Source organism: Daldinia childiae (genome assembly GCF_008694065.1).
Source record: "Daldinia childiae strain JS-1345 chromosome Unknown Scaffold4, whole genome shotgun sequence".
In the NCBI taxonomy this organism is placed as follows: domain Eukaryota; kingdom Fungi; phylum Ascomycota; class Sordariomycetes; order Xylariales; family Hypoxylaceae; genus Daldinia; species Daldinia childiae.
This window is the reverse complement of record NW_022984645.1, coordinates 2,548,040-2,570,651: the sequence shown is the minus strand read 5'-3', so window position 1 is coordinate 2,570,651 and position 22,612 is coordinate 2,548,040. Positions and strand designations below refer to the sequence as shown.

Genomic DNA, 22,612 nt, shown 5'->3' with positions numbered 1-22,612 from the left:
TGCTTCAATATCTAGGAGACATCCACCGACCAGTTACCATATAGGGGATATCAGAATGTGCGGAAATACCTAACATAGCGTTTCCGCCAGCTAGAATTCATCGTAGATATGGAAAGTCATACAACGCAGTGTTCGGCAAAGCAAGAATAGCGGCACAGCAAGTATCAAATAATGGTTAAGGTGTAACCCATGGATGATGCAGACGGAATGCAGTCAGACCCCGGTCTATTTCGGGATTCCGGTGACTTAGGAGTATCCCTTGGAGATTGTGGCGAAGCAGACCATCCAAGAGGGGAACAACGTGATGGTAATCAGAGGAGCTACAAGACTATTTGCCCAATACAATGGGGTTATACGCGTATAACCCCCTTTGATCGACAGTATCTCATGGTTCCTAAGATAGGTTCCCCAACAGGTCATTTTTTTCGGATAAAAGTCTCGTCAGGTTCGAGTTTGGCCAATAAATGATGTAGTTTCTGTTATGGACACAACGTTTACTTATGCCATTCTACAGTAAAACAAGACTCTAACCGGGCTTCCACTCTTGCTACTACTGACATGTACTTAGAACTCAACTATGTAACTGACGCTGACGGCGAATGCTTTGCGTAACCTATGGGTTTAGATAGAATCATGATATGATAATTTAAATTCAATAAGTATGAGGTAGATATTGTCTTCTAACTGCTGCTTCAACTATATAATACCATAGAAATAGATGCTAATATCCCTTGCTGTAAGTTAACCCCGTAGTACATTTCCTATCCGCCATAGCAATGCATACACCCCATGCCAGGGATAGAGTATACCTCTTCTATCGTATTACTGTCCAATAAGGGACAGATATTCCAGACGTCTAATATGTAAGGAGACAACATGCTTAGTTTTTGTGCTACACTGAAAGCCGGCAATGCGGTAAGTGAACTATTAAGGCGCTACTATAATATAAGTGGAAGTCATAGAAGTAACGATGCTTGCATCAAGATTAGCATACCTCTAAACCATTCGGTCTAGCCTACTCAATTGTTTTAATTGAGCAGTATGCAAGTAGCAAAACGATATGTTTCATCTTGTACACGTCTAGGTCATATCCATGTTAAGCAATCCACTTCCAGCCCTTTCCCTTTCCATCAGCCCATCGTACCCCAACGCAGCACATTGTAGCACCCATCAACAGTGCGCCATCCCAATACGCAATACTAGCATATGCCCCTGTTCCCTCTTCCGAACTTCCCAACAGTTGTCCGCCAACAGGACTTCCGAACATAGTCCCTAGCCCCCTTACGAAAAGTATGAATGCGTTTACAGCAGCGTACTGCTGGATCCCAAAGACTTCGGCAATAAGTGCCGGGAACAGCCCATAATACCCACCGGCTGAGACGCTATAGAGCACAATGAAGGCTAACCAAAGTGAGAACGACGACGAGGTAGTTGCGAGAATGCTAGAAAGCCAGAAGGCAAATACGCTAGATGCAGCAAGGAAAAGTGTCAATAGAAGTGTGTTCTGTCGGCCGAGACGATCGCCAGCATAGCCGGTGATGACGCGAGACACGGCGTTTATGGCGTTGCTAGCGGCCAGGAGATTGGCGCCATTAGAGGCGGTTTGACCGAGAATTACTGTATAGGAAGGGAAAGGAGAGAGGAAGTTGGGCACCGGCCGACTATAGGGGTTAGCTACTAAATCTTGAAAGATGGATGCGACGGATTAGGGTTAGGGGGTTAGAGCTTGAATAACACAGGCAAGGTATCCCATAGTTCCAATTGATAGTGTTCTACTAGGAAATAAGATAGAGAGATAGAGATCTGTTAGTACTAACCTGGAGAAACGCGGCCACAACAGAGAAGAGGAATGTAGGTTTTACGGCCAAGGAACGTGAGACGTGGGTATTTCGCCTCTCGGGTCTTTCTGCGGCTGGGACTGTTGCAAACCGACTCCGCGGCACAGCCCAAGCAATCGGCAGCCCGGCGAGTAGATTGAATATAGCATAAATCCGGAGGGTCCAACGGCCGCCAAGGGAGCTAAGAAGTGTGCGGATTACAGGCGAGAGTATGAGACCACCAGTACCGCCACCAGCTAGGATCTAGGAGTATTAAAGGATTAGTGGCAATGCCTTCAAGAATTTCAGTAGTAGTGCCACACTGTCTGGACGGCCGGATATGGTTTTCATGGATGCAAAGACGTATAATATACTACAATGCCATATTTCAAATAATATAGTAATTTAATTACGGATGAAGCACTTACGAAGCCCATGGCGGTTGCACGATGGCTAGTGAAGTACTCAGGCGCGGGTGCAAGGAGTGGAAAGTACAAGAGTGACATTCCAAGGCCAACCAGGAAACCCTGTGTAAGCAGAAGCTGCCATATGGAACTGGCGAGGGAAGCCAATGCGAACCCAGTAGACATCATGACCACTCCTGAAATAGTGATAGTCCTTGGCGTTAAGAAACGTAGGATCCTACGGCGCCATCGTCGACTCGAAGGTGTGGCTAGAGCCCAAGTTCCATTCTCAATACGCGATATCACAGGGTTGACAAGGATGCCACCTGCCCAAGTCAGCCCGTAACATAGCGTACCTACGAAGGCGAGCAGTGCTGTCGGCGGTGTGGCCTGTGAGGCCGGGGAAGGCGCTATAATATTCTGATCTGGCGAGAGATAATACTCTTGGAAGACACCAAAGGTTTGGTTATATCCTATGGTAAGAGCGATAGTCACGAAGGCGGAGAGGAGTACCGAGGCTTGTTTCCTTCGTGAGATGGGCGGCAAAGCCGGTACTAGAGTTGAATCCGACTCGGACCCGGGCTGTGGGGCCGTGAGCGGGATTTCTTGGGTTTGTGCTGCCATTATTAGCTGAGTCTTTTTACCACCTTATAGATAAATGTTTAAAGAAAACTTGGCAAATAACTAAGTGTGGGGAGTATTAATTATTTAAATGGTTCGTTCTTTCGTGCCTTCGCGGCGGCACTTAGAAATTACGTTATAAATATGGCGATTTCGGTAAGATCCCTGGTACATTAAGTGACTTTTCCCTCGGTTGTCTATGAATGTCTTGGCGCCAAAAATAAAGCCCCCATGTCTCTTTGAAAGGCTACATATAAAATGACAATTATCATTTACATTAAGATATATTCGACTCTCTACAGTGACATATTTCATATTAACCGAATTTTATTAAGACAAAAAAATTACTTCCTCGGTGCCGCTTTGAGATTCTCAATATAGAACTATAGGAGATCAAATAACTAAAGCTAAAGCATTGTGATTAGTCATCATCATCATCAAAACGCAATTTTCAATACTGTTCATGTATTATAATAAAGCTGTTTAAAATCAGTCTCTCAATCTATCTCACAATTTATATAAGCAGCGTAGTAAGGCCAAGAACAACATCGCCCTTTAATGAGCAGTGGCTGAATTTTTGAGACCTAGTCATTCATAACCATAAGCCATAGGTATAATAGACGAAATCAGACGGAGCGAGAATATTTCTGTTTCAGTTTAACATAAAACCCCGATAGCATGCATTGATGTAAGGGTGGCTTATAGCATGTAAAAAGAATCCGTGATATCACGTTTTCGAGAAAGTATCGATTCGCACATAAGTCGAAATAATCACAGTCCTACGACTCATTAAACCTCTTAGAAGCAAATCATACTTCTTTATGAGAAGGAGATTGTAATAAATGGAAACAACTAGTTTTATAATAAATCATACATGTACTCAACATCGTTGTTGTCTCATAAGCTGAATCACTAAATACCCTAAATTCACCTCCCAAGTGGCGAGGGCGCTTACCCGTGAGCCTCACATGGTGAGGCATTAGATGACTGTATGTGTTCACGTTAACTAGTCCCCCCCAACCCCTCCCGGAGGTATAGGTTTGCTTGACCGAGCTGAACTTGCCTGAATGGGAAAGGCAAGGGACAAAATGTCCGCGACACAAGGTCATAGTGCTAGGTTAATGCTTTCTTGATTAACAAGGACATTGGCCTGATAAAAGTCATGAGAGCTTTGTTTAGTTGTAGAACAATGACCTTATGGGATTCCACCCATTCAAGGTCTATATAAATCCTATCTTGTCCAACTTTTTTTTCCCGCACACCACCAGAATTTCATTAATTCAGGAAAGTGAAGTTATCTCATCATATATCTCGTTCATCAAACGAAAAATAACAGACGTAGTCAATATGGAAACCCAAACTCCCAAACTTCGGGTAGCTGTGATCGGTGCTGGCATCGCGGGATGCTGTTTAACTGTCGGGCTCTCCCGCAACCCGTTACTCGATGTACATCTCTATGAGTCATATTCGGATATTTGCGTTCGCGGCGCAGGTGTCGCCTTCCACGGAAATGCCATCAAAGCAATGGACTCAATCTCACCAGAGATCAAGAAAGCATACTTCAAAAAGTCCCATTTCATGGCCAATGAAGAAAATATGGAGATGGCAACTCAGATCATCATTGGAAGCGGGCAAAACGCCGAAACTGTCGTGGCAGAACTGGGCAGAGCAAAAGGAAGAAGGACTATTCACAGGGCACACTTTGTCCAGGGCCTTCTAGAGGACGTCATCCCTAAACACCGCGTTCATTTTGGAAAACATGCGGTGAGCATAGAAGAGAAGGGAGACGTAGACAACAATACGTCTAAGGTTGTTGTCACCTTTGCAGATTCCACGATTGAGGAGTTCGACGCAGTTTTTGGCGCCGACGGTGTTAAGAGTACTACTAGAAAATTCATCTTGGGCCCTGATGATCCGACGGCGGAAGCAGTTAATCACGATGACTGGCATTGCTTCAACGTTATCGTCCGGATGGCAGAAGCAAAGAAGGTGCTTCCCAAGGAGTCGATCGAGAAAGTCCGAATGTTTTGCACGCCTATTGGGTATGTCAATGGCCTTCCTTTGGATCTAGGAAATACATACAGCATCTCCTGCTACCAAAGGGATAGCAAACGACGTAACGGCGAGAGAGCTAGTTTTAATCCCGACGAATGGAAGAATTTCTGCCCTGAAGTTACCTCGCTAGTATCGGTAAGTTAAAGTGTAATCACATTATTCTAGCAAATAATAATCGTAACTATGACTACATTCTAGTTTCTCGAACAATATGCAAATGATCATTGGGAAATATTAGACCATGATCACGCACCTACCTATTACCGGGGCCACGTTGCTATTGTCGGCGATGCGGCACATGCCACGGCTCCTCACGCTGGCAACGGTGCAGCCCAAGCGATCGAGGATGCGGCGGTACTCGCCGGAGTCTTCGCCGAAGTCAAGTCGAAAGATAATATTAATATAGCTTTGAGAAGCTTCGACGCGTTCGTAGACCAAGAAGCCAGCAGGTAGTTGATATCACGAGACAATTCGGAAGACTTTACAGTCTAGACGAGGAAGAGAGAGATATCCAAAGTATGGAACGCCAAATGAAAGAGGGCGGTATGTATACAAATGAAATCAACATGGAAGACCATGTTGCAGCGGCAATTTTTGCATTTAAGGGAGCAGTTGATAGGGATTTTTGATTCATATCTCTACGTACCTTTCCATATCACTCAAGTATATGAGAGAATATACATAAAAATATAATTCCATAGCATCTTCTTATATCTGTATGACTTCTCGTGATAATATTAGGTACATAGTTAAAGGAAAAGGAGAAGATATGTTAGGTACTTAGGTACTACCATAAGAAATTTAGTTTAGTACATGCATACATGCATAATATACTTGGGTACCTCTTGCTCCGCTCTCGGAAGAGTTACACGGTAAAAGGTACACGGTAAAAAGTACTATGACGCATCGCATATTAGCAGCTGGTACTTTGAATACATGTACCCCACCATCAACGTAATTTTTTAATATTTTAATATTTTACTTCAATGTTCAAATGTTCGTAGAGACGATGAAATAATCTTTACCTTCATACTTTAATTCTCGTGTGGAATTGAATATAGAATACCGCCGTAATGGGCCACTTACCCGACCCAACAATCGACCTTGATTGGTCAGGTTATGTTGGTTCAATCCATGAGCGCTTCAGGGCCTCTGCTGAGAAATATCCCGAAAGGACTTGTGTGCTAGAAACTAAGTCTTCGACGCATCCCGAGAGACGCTTCACTTATCGTCAGATCTATGAAGCTTCTAATACCCTTGCCCGGTATCTTCATAATGCTGGTATTACCAATGGAGATGTAGTAATGATCTGGGCCCATCGCTCTGTTGACTTGGTCATCGCCTTGATGGGTACCTTGGTATGTTATTGATTTTCAAACTTAGACTTACTTTAGACTTAAATTCATTTTACTCTTATATACGAATACTTTCATCTAAATCCAGGTAACGCTAATTGTCCAATTAGGCTTCTGGTGCTACGATGACGGTACTAGATCCCGCCTATCCTCCAGCTAGACAGAAGATCTACCTTGAGGTATCACAGCCAAGTGCTCTGATAAAAATTGGCCGCGCAACTGATGAGAATGGCCCTTTGGCCGATCTGGTGCAAGGCTATATTGACCAAGAACTTCAACTAAAGGCCCAAGTCCCTGAACTTCGCCTTCTCGATGACGGAACTCTTTCTGGAGGCCAAGTTGATTCTCAAGACATCTTCGAGCCCCTTAAAAGCCTTGCATCCTCACCCCCTGATGTGATAGTGGGTCCTGATTCAAATCCTACCCTATCATTCACCTCGGGGAGTGAAGGAAGACCAAAAGGAGTCCTTGGTAGACATTACAGCCTGACTAGGTATTTTGGCTGGATGGCCGAGCGCTTCAACTTATCGACTGAGAGTCGATTTACACTTCTCTCCGGTCTAGCTCACGATCCCGTGCAGAGAGATATTTTCACACCACTATTCCTTGGCGCCCAACTCCTCGTCCCGTCTAGAGAGGATATTCAGCATGAGAAACTTGCTGAGTGGATGCGTGAAATGAAACCTACTGTTACTCATCTTACCCCAGCCATGGGTCAAATTCTAGTTGGCGGCGCTACCGCTGAATTTCCCAGCTTGGAACACGTATTCTTTCGTCGGCGACGTTCTAACGACGAGGCAATGCCGCTCACTTAGACAGCTTGCCGTGAACGCTAACATTATCAATATGTACGGCACTACGGAGACCCAGAGAGCCGTCAGCTACTTTGAAGTCCCGAGCCGCGCGAGGGATCCGGACTTTCTAGATAAGCTCAAGGATACAGTTCCGGCTGGTCAAGGAATGCAAAACGTCCAACTTTTAGTTGTCGACAGAGAGAACCGATCTAGATTATGCCAGGTTGGCGAAGTTGGGGAGATATTCGTCCGGGCTGCAGGTCTTGCTGAGTAAGTATTTTCTCGACATTCTCATATTCTTTTGCTAACTATGTTGCTATTAGGGGTTATCTTGGGGACCCGTCTTTGAATGAGCAGAAGTTCTTAATGAATTGGTTCGTAGATAATGATAAATGGGTCGAGGCAGACGCCAAGGTGAGCAAAAATGAGCCTTGGAGAAAGTACTACAAGGGCCCGAGGGATCGGCTCTACCGCACGGGCGATCTGGGACGTTACCTTGAATCTGGAGACGTTGAATGCACCGGTCGTGCCGACGACCAAGTCAAAATTCGCGGTTTCCGTATCGAGCTCAACGATATCGACAGTAATCTAAGCCAAAACCCACTTATTCGAGACTGCAAGACTCTTGTACGAAGAGATCGTAACGAAGAACCGACACTAGTAAGCTACTTAGTCCCCGAAGCAGCTGAGTGGCGGCGGTGGATTGCCACTCGGGGGATAGAAGAAGTCGAAGATGACGGTGTTGAGATGGGACCTACACGTGTCTTCTTGAAGAAATATCGAAGCATGGAAACCGAGGTACGAGATCACTTGAAGTCTCGATTGCCGGCCTATTCGGTACCGAGCATATATATAGTTCTCGAGAAGCTCCCCTTAAACCCCAATGGTAAGGTTGATAAGCCGAATCTTCCTTTCCCAGATGTTACCGAACGCGTTGAAGACGCTTCGGAAGAGGATCTAAAAAGCTGGGAGTCCTTGACGGAGACAGAACAGAAGGTGGCCCAGAAATGGGCCGATCTCATCCGGGGTCTCAACCCGAAAACTATTAGACGAGAAAACGTCTTCTTTGATCTGGGTGGACACAGTCTGTTAGCACAACAACTTCTTCTGGAAATTCGGAAGACTTTTGGAGCAGACGTTTCTATCAGCACATTCTACGAGCATCCAGATCTAGCTAGTTTCAGCGCTCACGTAGAGAAGAGACTTCGGAATGCCAACGGTACCGATACCACCAGCGATGCACAAGAGGCCACCCCGGCTTATACTAAGTCTCTTGATGAATTGACGGGCCAGTTAGCTGACAAATATCAATCCGCCGATCTCAAAGCTCTCGACGACTCTAAAAGTTTGACAATCTTCCTTACGGGAGCAACTGGATTCTTGGGATCATATCTTGTGAAGGATGTCCTTGACCGGACTTCTCATGATGTTAAGTTAATCGCACACGTGCGCGGCGCCAAGGATTCAACAGCAGCCCTACAACGGCTTCGTCGCTCTCTTCAAGGATATGGTCTATGGAAGGATGAATGGCAGGAGAGATTAAGTGCGGTTGTGGGCGACTTATCAAAACCTCAGCTCGGCATTGATGATTCATCCTGGGAAAAATTATCACAGGAAGTTGATGTAGTTATACATAACGGAGCTACTGTCCATTGGATTCGGAAGTACCAGGATATGATGGCGTCGAATGTATTATCGACTATCGATGCGATGAAACTCTGCAATGAAGGGAAGGCAAAGGTTTTCTGCTTCGTCAGCTCGACTAGTGTCCTTGACACAGACTATTACATCAAACTGTCAGAAGATCAGACAAGAACTGGAGAGGGTTCTATAATGGAAAGTGATGACATGAATGGAAGCCGTACCGGATTGGGCACTGGATACGGACAAACCAAGTGGGTATCGGAACAACTAGTTAGAGAGGCCGGAAGACGAGGCCTCCAGGGCTCAGTTATCCGACCTGGATACATTCTTGGTGATTACCAGACTGGCGTCTGCAACGTCGATGACTTTCTGATCAGGATGCTGAAGGGTTGCATACAGCTGGTAGCGCGCCCACGTATCATCAACACTGTCAACGCTGTCCCCGTGAACCACGTTGCAAGGGTGGTCGTCGCTGCCCTAAATCCTCTTCCGGGTGGAGTGCACGTAGTTCACGTCACCGGTCACCCGCGTCTCCGCATGAATGAATATCTATCGATACTAGAGTATTATGGCTACAAAACTCCAGAAATCAGCTACAACTCCTGGAAGCAGGAACTAGAGAACTTTGTGTCCGCGGGTGCCCTCGAGAAGGACCAAGAACAGCATGCACTCATGCCGCTGGCACATTTCTGTATGAATGACCTTCCGGCAAATACTAGAGCGCCGGAGTTGGATGACAGGAACGCTGTTGCTATTTTGAAGGCTGATGGTGATAAATGGACAGGCGTAGACGAGAGCTCTGGCTATGGCATTAGCAGGGACGACGTGGGAAGGTACCTACGATATCTGGCCGAAATCAAGTTCATCGGCCAGCCAACCGAAAGGGGTCGGCCGCTGCCCGATATCAGTGCGGATATTGTGCAAGCACTAGCCGTAGGGGGCATAGGAGGTCGCGGTGGTGCCTCCTAATCTATCACACTTAGGTTATGCACCAGGATATTTGAGTGTGTGACTAAATTTCTATTTTCTAGGCGTTAGATAACCTGGTAGAGAAAAGGGGAAATATAAAAGTCATTTGAGTTTCCAGAGCATAGTCAACTGGGGCATTAATGCCTTCAGACCGGGAATTAGTTCAGATATTTATTCGTGAGATGAAGTTTTTATTTAACATATCACCAATCCTCGACAACAGAATAATATTAGATCTTTATGGGTCCCATACCGGGTCCGGAGAACGTGCGTTGAGGAACGGAATCAGCTTGTTCATGAACAATTTCGAGAACAGTTCACATAGCCAAACTGACGCATATGTCACCTCCCCTTTTCAATGAGCAAGTATCGTACGCTAGCAACATAAATACCTAACCTATTAACCCCATATTGAGTCGACAGAGGCTCTGACAAGAAAGGGGTAGACCCCTAACGTAGCACAACAGAATTGATAACGTCGATTGGCCCATACCAGAAGAAGCAGACTTGACTCCAATCAATATAATTATACTTATTATCGCGAGTATTCTATCTACACTAGAAGCCACGTTCTTAATTTACTAAATCCCACTAACGCCGTCGTTTATAGTCCTCATAGGTATCATTCCGTCACAATGTATAGGTATCCCATGCGCAACCCAAGTGTCACAAGCCAAGCCAAGCCAAGACAAGACAAGACCACAGTCGAACTCCTTTCTATTCATACTGACTCTCCATCCCAGTTCCCATAACCATGTTTTTAATGTTATTCCTCGCGCTCCAGACAATATTCTCTGTGCTGCCTTTCTCCCGAACCTGCCCGTCCTGGACGGTCTGGATGTCGCTGTCGGCGTTCACAAGACCTCGGGCCTTGTGGTGGAAGAACACGGGAGGCGTTACGCTGATGCACTTTGCGTCGAGCCCGCGGTCGCCGGCTCTCGCGGTGTCTTCAATGCCCCATGTTGAGACCGCACGGCGGCAGAGTCCGGCGAGGGCGTTGTCGAAGGGGCCTGTTAGATGGTCTACTGATAGGTCTAGGAGGACTTTCCGGGCTCCTCTTTGCGAAAGCGCGTATGCGAACGTGCAGATGGGGGCGCCGGTGATGTGTACCCAGCGCGTAAACTCGGGGTGGTTTTTGAAGTTGACGAGGCCGGTGACTCGATCTCTGGGAGGCACCGTGGAGTCGTTCTCGATGACGAATTTGCGCGACATGTATTGGATGCCGGCGTCATCCGCGGGTTTTTCCTTGTTCTCGTCAAGCGTCTCGGGGAAAACCTCGCCGCAGTGCCCGAGCCACATGAGATCCCAATCGTCGCCGTAGGGAGAGTTGGGGTTCGAGATGGAAGGGAGAAGAGCCCTGGCACCTTGGGCGATTCTCTCTAGCTGGGTTTTAAGCCGTACGTCCCAATCCATGTCATCTTCCATGATGAGAGCCGATCCAAGGTCCTCTTCGACGATCCTATTTAATGATAGGTTAGTCCAGCCTCTGTTGTGTCAACCCCTTTACTAGTCCATGTCAAATCTACCCGCCCCCGCTCCCCTCCTTATAGTATCTTATTTTCCTAGGGTTCCCAATCCTATGGTTCACATCTAACTCTAGCCAAGCATATTCAACGCATGGAGGCTACTACTAGAATTTCCTCCTGTTGTGTACAAGGGCGCACGCAGGTATTCGACACTCGCCCCCTAACTAAAACCCTCACTCGACGTACCTGCGAATAGCATTCATATGTCCTCTCCAACTCCCCAAGTTCGTTTCCCACAACTTCTTCCTATCAGCACCAAACGGCACCGCCTTATCCGGCACCGACTCCCCTCTAACCCCATCGACCCAATCAACCGCGAACCCCGTCAGGGTGCTCGTAAGCGCAATAGCATCGCGTTTATCGCTGCGCTCCGGGAGGCCCACGACGAAGATCTTCTCGAAGCCTAGGGTCCCGTTGGCCACGCGGCTGACGTCGGCGAGCGACGACCGGTCGATCCTCGAGGGAAAATCTGATGATGGCGTGCGATATGTCGTCGACGGCGGTGTGAACAGCTCGAAGCAAGCTACAAGGAAGAATGCGACGATGCCGATGATTATGTGTCTTGGCGGTTGAGCAAGGGCTGCCATGCTTGATCGGGTGTATCCGTCGGGACGGGCCCGAGCACCCATAAATCCCCACGGGTTCGGAAATCGATGTTAATCGCGATCGGCAAGGGGGTAGTGATAGGTAACTATCTAGGGATAAGTAATGCAAAAAGAAAGTAGGTATCGAGTAAGTAGGCAACTTAGGAAGAATTGGTCAAATAGTAAGAAAACAAGTCATGGCATGAGGAAGAGCAGCTATAGCATTTCAGCTTATAAAGTGAGAGTGAGATTGAGATTGAGACTGAAATGTTTTATTATAGTTATATCACATTCGGTAGTTTGCATGTACCTACCATATGTAGTACCTACCCTCGTAGCTATTATGGCTACATTATGAAGCATGTAATAAGCATGTAAGAAGTAGATAACGTATTTGATGTATACCCAGATAGAAATTACATATTAGGTACCTCTTAACCTAATCTATAATGCAAGTGGGCTGTCCGGTGGGTAGGGTAGCATTTATTTTCCATCAGCTCAATTTACACAGCTATTTAGCATAGTCACCATGACGTCAATTTTCCTAGGTCAAAAGCTGCCTGTATTTTCCCACGTTGAAGCTATATAGTTGTATATTAACTATTAACTCGGATGTTTCTCGTCAAGGTAACCCTTCCATTAATACTCCGTAAGGTTACACTTAACATAATACCAAAACAAAGCTAATTACTTCACAAGCAACTAAGCTCCAATATTCTGCTCAGGGATACCTAAATAGGCACCAACTTCGTCTTCCGGTCTGTACCTCTAAGTCGGGTTCCCAACTCTCGAGATATCCATGCAAATAATGCTATGCAAACCAGAACTCCACATATGCATAGGATCGTCCCGGCAGAGAATCATACTATCGCCTAATTTACCCGTCAACCTCGCTGTGAAGGGTATATCGAAGGACCAAACCGGATCCAATCACCAAGGACTAACTTGAAAAAGCAGTTCCCATTCGTGAAAAACGCCAGATCTCAGAATGCGAAAACATAGCTCTATCTTTCCGAGGTATGTTGTATATCCGGAACCTTCCATGTCGTTATGTGTCGTTTCGCCGTAGTCTCATCTAGTCTTTATAGTTCCGACCATAAAGCAAATATTTACCGCCGAATATGTGGGAGCATCGAAATTGACGATTCTCCAGACAATTCAAACCTCCATCATCGCTCCGAGATATTTCAGCTCGCCTAGCAGGTCATATTCCACAAAATCTTGAGATCAAGTAGTCTGAAAAACAAGTAGTGAATCGAATGACCGTAGTGCGCCAAATGCTGCCTTTTTTAATGCATATTTGCACTAGAAGTGAAAAGAGAATTAAAAAAAAAAAAAGGGTTGAAATATGCCCGCAATACAGGTAGGCAACGAAATATAGTAGCCGAATGAAATAGAGAGCCGAAAATCTCTCTAAGAACATACTAGGAGTAGGAGTAGTCTCCTAGCCAGATGTAAATGTGACGATACCCTACGCGAGAAAGCCGGTCTGTAACTCTTCTAGAAAATCATCTAGGAAGATGATACTGAACTGGTTCTTATACTTCTTTAGAAATTTTGGGTCGGTCCAAGCGGACGAGAGAGGTCGCTTCCAGGTTACTAGCTCAAGCTTCCATCCCTTTTCGAGAGCGCGAATGGCATACTGCAAGAATCCACCAGAAAACTCAGCTTCCGCTGCATCTCCGGTAGCCAACACCATTGTGCCAGGATGTGACATGTTGTCCCACATACTGTCCATCATATTTAGATGGAGGTTCTCGTCTACGCCCTGCTCTCCATTTCTCACTTCGTACGTGACATCTTCTGAAATATCGCCTGCTTCATCAGAGCGTTCAATCGGTGTTCGTCCTCTTCCCTTTGGCTTGTTTGGTGAAACTTTACGCTTTCGAACACGACTAAAAACATTCATCTTATAGTTCAACTGTTCTGCCTCTAGAAAGTAAGGCGGCCAAGATGTCTGGGGATTGTTGTTTGCTACGCCGTATATTGACCCGGCGAGCACTCTTTTCTGCACATTCCTTGCTCGTTCCATCACAAGTGCCAATGTTTTGAACGAAAATGGAGGCATGCTTATCCTGCGAGTGAGCGGTATTTGCCTAGAGATTTTATAGCTCTCACAGAATCCAATGAATATATTAGACATATCCACAAAAATGTGTACGTCAGCTTCAGGTAAGGATGAATTAGTATGGTTCATATCAGTGTAACTCCTCAACTTCGCATAGAATTGTTCGCGCATAATTTCGATCGGCGATGGAGATAGTGACTGTACATTGCGATATAAAGGATTCGGTAGAGGTAGTTTTGAGTATTGGGATATGTGAGGTAGCTGGTTGACATTGACTTGGTCTCTTTCGTGGGGCTTCTGTTGTGCATTAAGAGTGTCCAATAAATATGAATACTGAGGCGACCCGACTGAGTCTTTGGCTTCCAGAAGCGGTAATTTCCTATCATGAAACCACGAGTCGACCTTATATACAGTTTTCGCGGTTATAAGAGGGTTCTTGGTAGTTTGCTCTTTGGGCTTCTTAGGAGGTGTGGCATAAGGTAGATATCCCAGAGGATCGAGTATTTGTGAAAGCTGTAGTAGCTTTGGAGATGGACTGGTAAGCGCGCTGATACTCACATCTAGAGACACTGGAGACGGCGTGTGCAATGCTGACTCGACTCCGCCAGGCGTGTATGAAGTGGTTCGAGACGACTCGCAATGCACAATGCTAGGGGCTGAATGCTTAGGTGTTTCAATGTAGTCATTAGAATCTAATCGGAGATCGAAGTCGAAGGATCCAGTGCTCGAATCAGGCGTTGATGATACAACAGTAGAAGTTTTCTCTGATGGCGTGAAAACAGAGCTACTAGTCTCATGATCGATGGAAGAGATGAAGGTATCTTCCGTCCAAGCAGGAGAATCAACTGTAACTGCAAAGACATCACAAAGACCATCACCAAGCTGAGGTGATGACCGTTTCTTGACGACTCGCGAGCCATTAGGCCTCGGTCGTTGAGGAGTTGTTTCCATGATAGGAGGCGTTCTTGACACGCGAAGGTCTTGGTCATGTATGATGTCAAGAGCCATTTTCAAAAGGGGACAAAACTATCGCATAAAGAGAATGGGTGTAGATTCTGGTGATTGATTGATCAATTGTGAATTGAAAGATGAGAGCCTGATAAATATTAGTGGTGTGTTATCGAAGTTAAGTGATTAAGTGACTAATAGATGATGAGAAAAAGAGTTGGTAGGTAGGCACGAATTGGAAAGGCCTTGACGTGCAGCTGTACAAGACGAGGACGAAACCTCAAGTAACATATATTTATATATCTTAGAATGATGGATGAGTTTTACAGTAAGTGTAATGAGGGAAAGGAAACCGGTGGACTTTAGATATTAAAGCAAAGAGGACTTACGAGATAAGGACGTTGATCGACTGCAGAGGTAACGGATTGACAAGTTCTGTAGGTTCGTCCATTCTGTAGGAGATGAGACTTATTAAGAAAATTCCGAAAGGCCAAAGATACGGCAACCTGATGGCTTCCGTGAAGACGAAAAACAGTATTATTTAAATTATTATTTAAATTTAGTTGTGGTTATTTTCGGATTAAAGGTCGCAATTTCATATCGGAATGAATGACGAAGTTGCGGGAGGCGTTGAGGCGTCGTACTTACGAAGTACTTGAGTAGCTTTTAAAAGGCGGCAAAGTCAGCCTCAATGGTGCTAGCGGTCTCCACTAGCTGATGTGTTAGGTACATTTATACATTTTATTACGGCAGGCGGTAGGGCGGGAATATCAAGGTATGGGTTTGTACAAAGTGCATGTACTGTTGAAGAAGAGTGAAATGTATCAAGTCACGTGTTTCAACTCTTTACAAGACATCTATTTATTACGTATGCTTTGATAAGAGCTTAGGTATTTAAATAATAGGTATGTCTTAAAACTTATTTTGCTTATGTTTTACTATGTAGTTAGGTAGTTATATGATGTTCGTTAGGTTTATGCACTGATTACCGGGAACTGCCGTAGTCGTTGCTTAATAGTATTAAGTTGCCGGAGTTATGGGTAAGGCGAGTCTATTTATTAAATGCAAATTGTAGAATTTCGCAAAAATGCCATCTAGAAATACAAATTTATTAGGCTGGGTAACATTTGTACCCCAGAGAAGCAGCCAGGAACAACCCCGCATATTGGAACGGCCGCATCTTACTGTATACAAATGTAATAAAGACCTACCGGTACCGCACGTTTCTGCGTTTCTGCGTGGTTTATTGGCCGTTCCGTTTTTCCCCGCTCTGGTGTAACCGTATCAAACGGTAAGGAAAGTACGGTATGAGACCCAACGGACAGGAAAGGCCTGCACTAGCTCGATCAAATGGATTTGATCGACAACTTTATTACATACTTGGCCCCTACATAGTACTTCTCAACTTGATCCTGGTCGGTCGAATTCAATCTTTGACCCTCCCACCTTCAACAAGAGAGCTAGCCAAACTAGGCCATCTAGATGTCGTCTAGATGCCATCTTTCGAAGAAATCTCTCCCATTCATTCATGTTTCCGCTGCGATAAGCCTTTCAACCTCGGAAAGCCAGCCAACTGCTCAAAAATATTCCTCTTGGAGGAGCGACCGATGTTCTCGTGTCCCTGTGAAGCTACTGTGTACTACGCGCGCAGTTCCCATCGAATATACCCGCTCGCTTTCCATCATATAGTACTCATTTCCTACACAGCAATATCGTAGGAATCACCCTCGAATACACATTTGGCCCATCCGACGGAGCCATAGTAATCGACTATATAGAATTCCGGCATCCATAGAATACCTCGTCTACTCCCTGCATTATCCGAGCGAAGTTCGTTATCCCTCATAATCGACCCCAGACGCACGAGTCTCAGTGTTATCCCTCGTAGTATATTGCCCAACGTCTTCCAGCCGTCCCTTCGCATATGATGATTTGATCGCCGACGATATCATCCAACGTTTTTGATACTCCCGCGATTTATTATTCGAATCGATTCCGGTTTCCGTACCTAGTTTATACTATTTATTGTGAGGAAACTTGTGTCGGGTGATACGGTAGCCATCCAATATTCAACCTCGGTTCTACTGCAGTTGTAACAGATGCAGTCGAAATGGACAACTTCTTCGGCAACCAGCTCTCCCAAGAGGAGCTGCAGCGCCGCCATTCTCTGCAGCGCAACCAGAGACGCCTAGTTGCGAATTCATTAAATCAGTCCGCGCAACAGCCACAATATAGTCATGTCCCTGTTACAGCTGCAAATACGGATCCGTCTTTGGTGGGCGCTGATTCGCTCGATGATATTATGTAGCAATTCTCAGGAATTACAACGACGACGAAGTCTACCACAACAATTCCCGGGTCAGATGTCCCAAGTAGAAGCTGATCGAAGAATGTCTATGATGGAATTTGGTGGCGGCGATGATTCCTTTAGGGACTATCCGTTTGGGGTTATGTCAAACTCTGCTGGCGCTATGCACAACGAGTTTCCTACCCTTAACACCAATATACCCCTTCAGGGGACTTCGGGGTTCACCTCCCCAACCATGCTTGCTAATGACTTTTCAACCCTCTCTCCTGATATGGTGGGGAGCATGATTGCCTTCTCTAACATGAACATGGACTCGATGGGCGGTGACCCTTCTATGAACATGTTTTCATCGGCAACTACAATGTCTACCCCGTTTCCATCAAATTCCATGGATGGGTTGCCAGCCGACTTTAGTATGGACCTGTCGAACGAAAGCAATGCTCTTGGTGCCGTGGCAAATAATCCTAGCACCGGTATGCCTGTGGATGCTGGCGACGATAGCATTATGGCCAATTCACCACAGTTCTCTTCGCCAGGCCAAACTAACCACCAGACAAATATTAGCCTGGACACTACTATGAATGGGTTTCAACCCAGTATTTCACCACAACCTATTCCACAGGTTCAGCCTCAAACCCTCGTGTCCTCTACGCCCTCGTATGAGTCGCCCATAGCGACTACAACAGGCACAACGCCAGAGAGTGCCGCCCCTTCCCAAGCCCCCATCCCAGCCGTCATCAATCCTCAACCTCCGAAGGAGAAGACTATATATTCTAAAAGTGGATTTGATATGTTAAGGGCCCTTTGGCTTGTGGCTACGCGAAAAAACCCACAGGTGAATCTCGGCGCCGTCGACATGTCCTGTGCTTTCGTCGTCTGCGACATTACGATGAATGATTGTCCAATCATATACGTCTCAGACAATTTTCAGAACCTGACTGGTTACAGTCAGCACGACATCGTTGGTCAGAATTGCCGTTTTCTCCAAGCCCCGGACGGCAAAGTTGAAGCAGGTACAAAACGGGAGTTCGTTGACAATGGAGCCGTCTACAACCTGAAGCAAAAGATTGCTGAAGGCAAGGAAGTGCAGCAAAGTTTAATCAATTACCGGAAAGGAGGTAAGCCTTTCTTGAACTTATTAACCATGATCCCTATCCCATGGGACACCAACGAGATCAGATATATTATTGGGTTCCAAATCGATCTGGTAGAATGCCCCGATGCTATCGCTTCGCATCAAGGCCCTGGAACTATGAAAGTCAACTACAAGCACAGCGATATCGGACAGTATATTTGGACACCGCCGTCTTCAAGCCAGTGGGAACCGGAGAACGGACAAACATTAGGGGTTGACGATGTATCTACGCTACTACAGCAATTTAATCCGAAGGGATCTGCCTCTGACTGGCACCGACAATCCTGGGACAAGATGCTTCTGGAGAATACCGATGATGTCGTTCACGTGCTCTCTTTGAAGGGGCTGTTTCTCTATCTTTCACACCGTCCTGTAAGCGCCTACTCGAATATGATGCCACCGAGCTCGTTGGAAATTCTATCTCGTCTATATCACATCCTTCCGATATTGTTCCAGTTACCCGAGAGCTCAAGGATGCTACCAATGGAAACTCGGTGAATATAGTCTTTCGTATACGAAGAAAGCAAAGTGGCTACACTTGGTTCGAAAGCCACGGTTCACTATTTGTCGAGCAAGGAAAGGGTCGAAAATGCATAATACTTGTCGGTCGAAAGCGTCCGGTCTTTACGCTGAGTCGACGTGAGTTGGAATTTAATGGTGGCATAGGTGATAGCGAATTATGGACAAAACTCTCTACATCTGGGATGTTTCTATTCGTCTCCGCAAATGTTCGATCTCTATTAGATTTACAACCGGAAAACCTTGTAGGGACTAGCATCCAGGAGTTGATGCGTAAGGAATCGCGTGCCGAGTTCGGACGTTCGATCGAGAAAGCTAGAAGAGGACGTATAGTCACATGCAAACACGAGGTTCAAAATCGTCGAGGCCAGGTTTTACAAGCCCATACCATTATGTATCCGGGTGATGCGTCTAAGGGGCAGAAACCAACCTTTTTGCTTGCCCAGACGAAGTTAGTTAAGGCCTCTTCCCGGGCAATTGGGCCGGTTTCGTCTACCCTGTCTACTAGACAGAGTTCTACCAACCATTCATCTACGGAACCGAAGTCAGTGTCCAGCTTCGCCGTAGTACAAGGTATTCCGAGTCCAGATGACCAACGTCATGGCCTCCTATCCGCTGCAGCAGGTGGCGGTATGGCTCCTGGTAACCAAGATAAGGCTCTCGCCTCAGATGACAATATTTTTGATGAACTCAAGACCACAAGATGCACCAGCTGGCAGTATGAATTGAGGCAGATGGAAAAGGTAAACCGGGTACTAGCTGAGGAACTCCATGGCCTCCTTTCTAACAAAAAGAAACGCAAGCGTAGAAAGGGGATTGGGAACTTCGTCCGAGATTGTGCTAACTGTCATACTCGCAACACGCCTGAGTGGCGGAGGGGCCCGAGTGGTCAAAGAGATCTGTGTAACAGCTGCGGCCTTAGGTGGGCGAAGCAGGTTGGTGAACCCCTCTCCATATTTCCTCGTGCGGATTGCTTACCTATAGCAGACGGGCAGGGTCTCTCCACGAAATTCTTCTCGTGGGGGCAACGGCGATGGTGCAAGTAAGAAATCTAACTCGCCTGTGCATTCCTCTCCCCTGCAAAGAGAAGTCCCCACGAGCGAGATGAGTGTCATCGAGCAGCCTTCCGAAACAGGTACGAGTACAATGGCAAATAGGTCATCGGGTTCGAACGTAGTTACTGGCGCCGGCAGCGGGGGTACAACACCATCAAACTCCCGGGTCTTTTCGATGCCTCCGCCGAGCCTACCCCTCCTTGGGGGCGGTATCGTTGGCAGCGAAATGACAGCTATCCAGGAAGAGCGAGAAGTCAGCATGTAGCAGCAGGTTTCTATTGGTCTTTTTTTGGCAATCTCGGTTCTCTTTCTCTTTTCAATCCAAATCACGGCTATGCAGAGATACCATATCACACTTCTTACATGATTTCTTTTCCTCTCACTCTACTTTCCCAAGCGGCAATACGCGATGCAAGTATTTGATAGACGGGTGCGGAGGCTTCTGCAGAGATACCTGGATGTCCTTGATGGGCTATTATGGAAGAGAGGGAATGCATATACGCGGCGTCGGCTATTCTTTAGTTGGGTGTCTATTGTTTTTTTTTCTGTCCTTCACAGTTTGATGGGTTACCAAGAACTACCGTGCCCTATTCGAGTTTATCATGGCCGTGCGACTGCTACTATCTTGAAAGTATAGTTAAGGACAGGTGAAAGGGGCCGGGGCTATCAACAGAGTAAGTTTCGGGAGGCGGCTAGGTTGGTGGATGGGTTGGTTGGTCGCAATGGTATGATGTTGAGAAAAACTGTGACGAGTTACATGTTGCTAGGTCTGGCTAGGGAATCTAGCTGGGAATATACGGTTACATTGGTGGAGGACGAACAGGGCAGGGCAGGGCAAGGCAGGGCATATGTCATGTATCTCGTTCTGCCTTGTTCGCATGACGAGTACTAGTTAGCCGCGCGCTTTGCTATGTTGAGACGACGTACACGAATATGAAGAAACAATTTTGACCATATATGGCGCCTTGCGGTAGTAAAGTAAAGTCTAGTGATTCATATATGACTTGATAGTAAAGCAAGCAGCATGCCTCCCATATCGTCACTGCACGTAACGAAAATATGGGCATACTACCTGAAGGGGGCAATGTAGTAAGCGCTCAGTTCGAGAGAACTTTCATCCGGTCTGTTTGTCAGCCCTTCCACGTGTAGTATTATAGACGAGTTATAAGTCGAAAGGGGACATTGAATAGCATGAGGCTGAGTGCTTGCGTCCGGAGTGCGTAAATTAATTTACCAACCTAACTTACGGCTTTCTTTCCGTGCTCATTTACAACCGTAGGAGCAAGCAGGACCATATATGAGTCAAGTTACACTACTTTATATTACTGCTTTATTTCGTCATTAGGAGACATTGATGCAGTATATTATACGCAGGGCTACTCGTCATAATACATGTTGCTTACCTGCAAGGTAGGTAGGTAGGTAGGTAGGTACCGTCGGCGGCTGAACCAATGCTACTGTGATCTAGAAATGCGCTTACATACCTGACCTATCTCCGGACTTGCGGCATAGAGAGTACTGATAGCCTCGAGGTATACTTAAAGGAGTATGCCAATCTAGTAAGAAGTAAGCGTGGGGCGCACCAAGGGGGTATTAGAATGGAAATAGTAGTAGTGTGTAGGACTTATAGCCTTATGTGTGCGGCACAGAACTCAAATACCAAACCCATGCATCGTCACATCCAGGAAATGATGTAGCTTTGACGGCCTGATAGTTGGGACGTTTCCTAGTTCAGACGAGATATCTGAAAGCCGAGGAGTGGTTCCGGCTCCAGCCTACCTAGGTAGGTACCTACCTCTTCGGTTGATTCGACCGTACGTTGTAACCCTAGCCTCGAAGTTGATATATACCTAGGTTAGGTAGGTATTAGCATTTTTAAACTGTACTTCTGCACGCAAGTATGTATGCTGCGCCGTACCAAGAGCTTGACTGCCGAAGTAGCTCCTTAGTACCTACATAGTGCTATAAGGCGCCGATGAGTAGATTACCTATACAATGCCTAGGTGCTTTGGATGTAAAGTGCACGTTGCTGGCACGTTGTTCCTCAGCCTCTGTCACCTAGAGCTCGATGGAACATATCTAATCAGGACATATGTAGGTTAGGTACCTATAGAGGTATGTATGATCTAATATATATATAAATCAAGCCGTTGTATTATTAGTCTACTCCCCTGTATCACACATAAAGACATACATACTACGGTAGTATTTGTCGAGGTAAGGTCGAGCGATGAGTTGTCGATCCAAGATATAGGATGGATAGGTACCTTGGGTATCTACCACAACGTCGGTGCGGCGCAGCAATTTCATCTGAATCTCAGATTACCTAGGTAGTTACCCGAAGTTGTATTCGTTACCGCCGAGAAACATTTACGTGTCGCCGACGTTGATGATTGCACAAAACATAGGTACACATACACATATACACACACACGGATCGTTTCAGATGATGGTGTGTCTTAGATCTCAAAGACACTGATTCAGCTTGCTAGGGTGTATGTGCGCGGCTTTAGTAAATACATAGACGTATGCAATCCGTAGACCCGCGGGGACAGACGCAAACGCAGACGCATTACCCCTGGCGGCTCTACGGATCAGATGGGGTACAAGCGCCCGCCGTCGAATCGGCAAGCGTCGTCGGTCCCTTCTCGGATGGGACCCTGTCGATAGTTCGATAACCCCCCCTTGGGACAGTTTTGTAGATCTTGAATTTTCCAGGGGCTTGGGCTTGGATGTGTACATGTAATACATATGTAGGAGACGTATAATGTTTCGTACTCGTGATGACGACAGCCGCGGCATATGTGCAT

The 22,612-nt window shown here is 46.1% G+C and overlaps 6 protein-coding genes across 7 annotated transcripts; 3 read left to right on the top strand and 3 right to left on the bottom strand.

The window, feature by feature from the left end:
* Positions 1-1,096: 1,096 nt before the first annotated feature.
* GL218_05007 (putative transporter ESBP6) lies at positions 1,097-2,845 on the bottom strand (the record flags this gene model as incomplete). The annotated part of the gene is made up of 3 exons (XM_033581640.1): positions 1,097-1,677; positions 1,814-2,081; positions 2,246-2,845. The coding sequence occupies 3 exons, from the start codon at positions 2,843-2,845 to the stop codon at positions 1,097-1,099; spliced, it is 1,449 nt and encodes a 482-aa protein (XP_033435222.1).
* A 1,344-nt stretch (positions 2,846-4,189) lies between these two features.
* Positions 4,190-5,350, top strand: GL218_05006 (Salicylate hydroxylase; the record flags this gene model as incomplete). The annotated part of the gene is made up of 2 exons (XM_033581639.1): positions 4,190-5,032; positions 5,096-5,350. 2 exons carry the CDS (start codon positions 4,190-4,192, stop codon positions 5,348-5,350), a joined length of 1,098 nt encoding a protein of 365 aa, XP_033435223.1.
* Positions 5,351-5,970: 620 nt separating this feature from the next.
* Positions 5,971-9,659, top strand: GL218_05005 (L-aminoadipate-semialdehyde dehydrogenase large subunit; the record flags this gene model as incomplete). The annotated part of the gene is made up of 4 exons (XM_033581638.1): positions 5,971-6,255; positions 6,363-7,016; positions 7,072-7,316; positions 7,370-9,659. The coding sequence occupies 4 exons, from the start codon at positions 5,971-5,973 to the stop codon at positions 9,657-9,659; spliced, it is 3,474 nt and encodes a 1,157-aa protein (XP_033435224.1).
* A 717-nt stretch (positions 9,660-10,376) lies between these two features.
* Positions 10,377-11,772, bottom strand: GL218_05004 (uncharacterized protein; the record flags this gene model as incomplete). Its single annotated transcript, XM_033581637.1, has 2 exons — positions 10,377-11,118; positions 11,372-11,772. The coding sequence occupies 2 exons, from the start codon at positions 11,770-11,772 to the stop codon at positions 10,377-10,379; spliced, it is 1,143 nt and encodes a 380-aa protein (XP_033435225.1).
* A 1,468-nt stretch (positions 11,773-13,240) lies between these two features.
* On the bottom strand, positions 13,241-14,788 carry GL218_05003 (uncharacterized protein; the record flags this gene model as incomplete). 2 transcript variants are annotated; one of them, XM_033581635.1, is made up of 1 exon in its annotated part: positions 13,241-14,788. In XM_033581635.1, one exon carries the CDS (start codon positions 14,786-14,788, stop codon positions 13,241-13,243), a length of 1,548 nt encoding a protein of 515 aa, XP_033435226.1. The 2 variants fall into 2 exon arrangements, with proteins under 2 accessions (XP_033435226.1, XP_033435227.1); XM_033581636.1 differs by having other exon boundaries at positions 13,241-14,008.
* A 2,468-nt stretch (positions 14,789-17,256) lies between these two features.
* GL218_05002 (White collar 1 protein) lies at positions 17,257-18,726 on the top strand (the record flags this gene model as incomplete). Its single annotated transcript, XM_033581634.1, has 1 exon — positions 17,257-18,726. One exon carries the CDS (start codon positions 17,257-17,259, stop codon positions 18,724-18,726), a length of 1,470 nt encoding a protein of 489 aa, XP_033435228.1.
* Between the last annotated feature and the right edge of the window lie 3,886 nt (positions 18,727-22,612).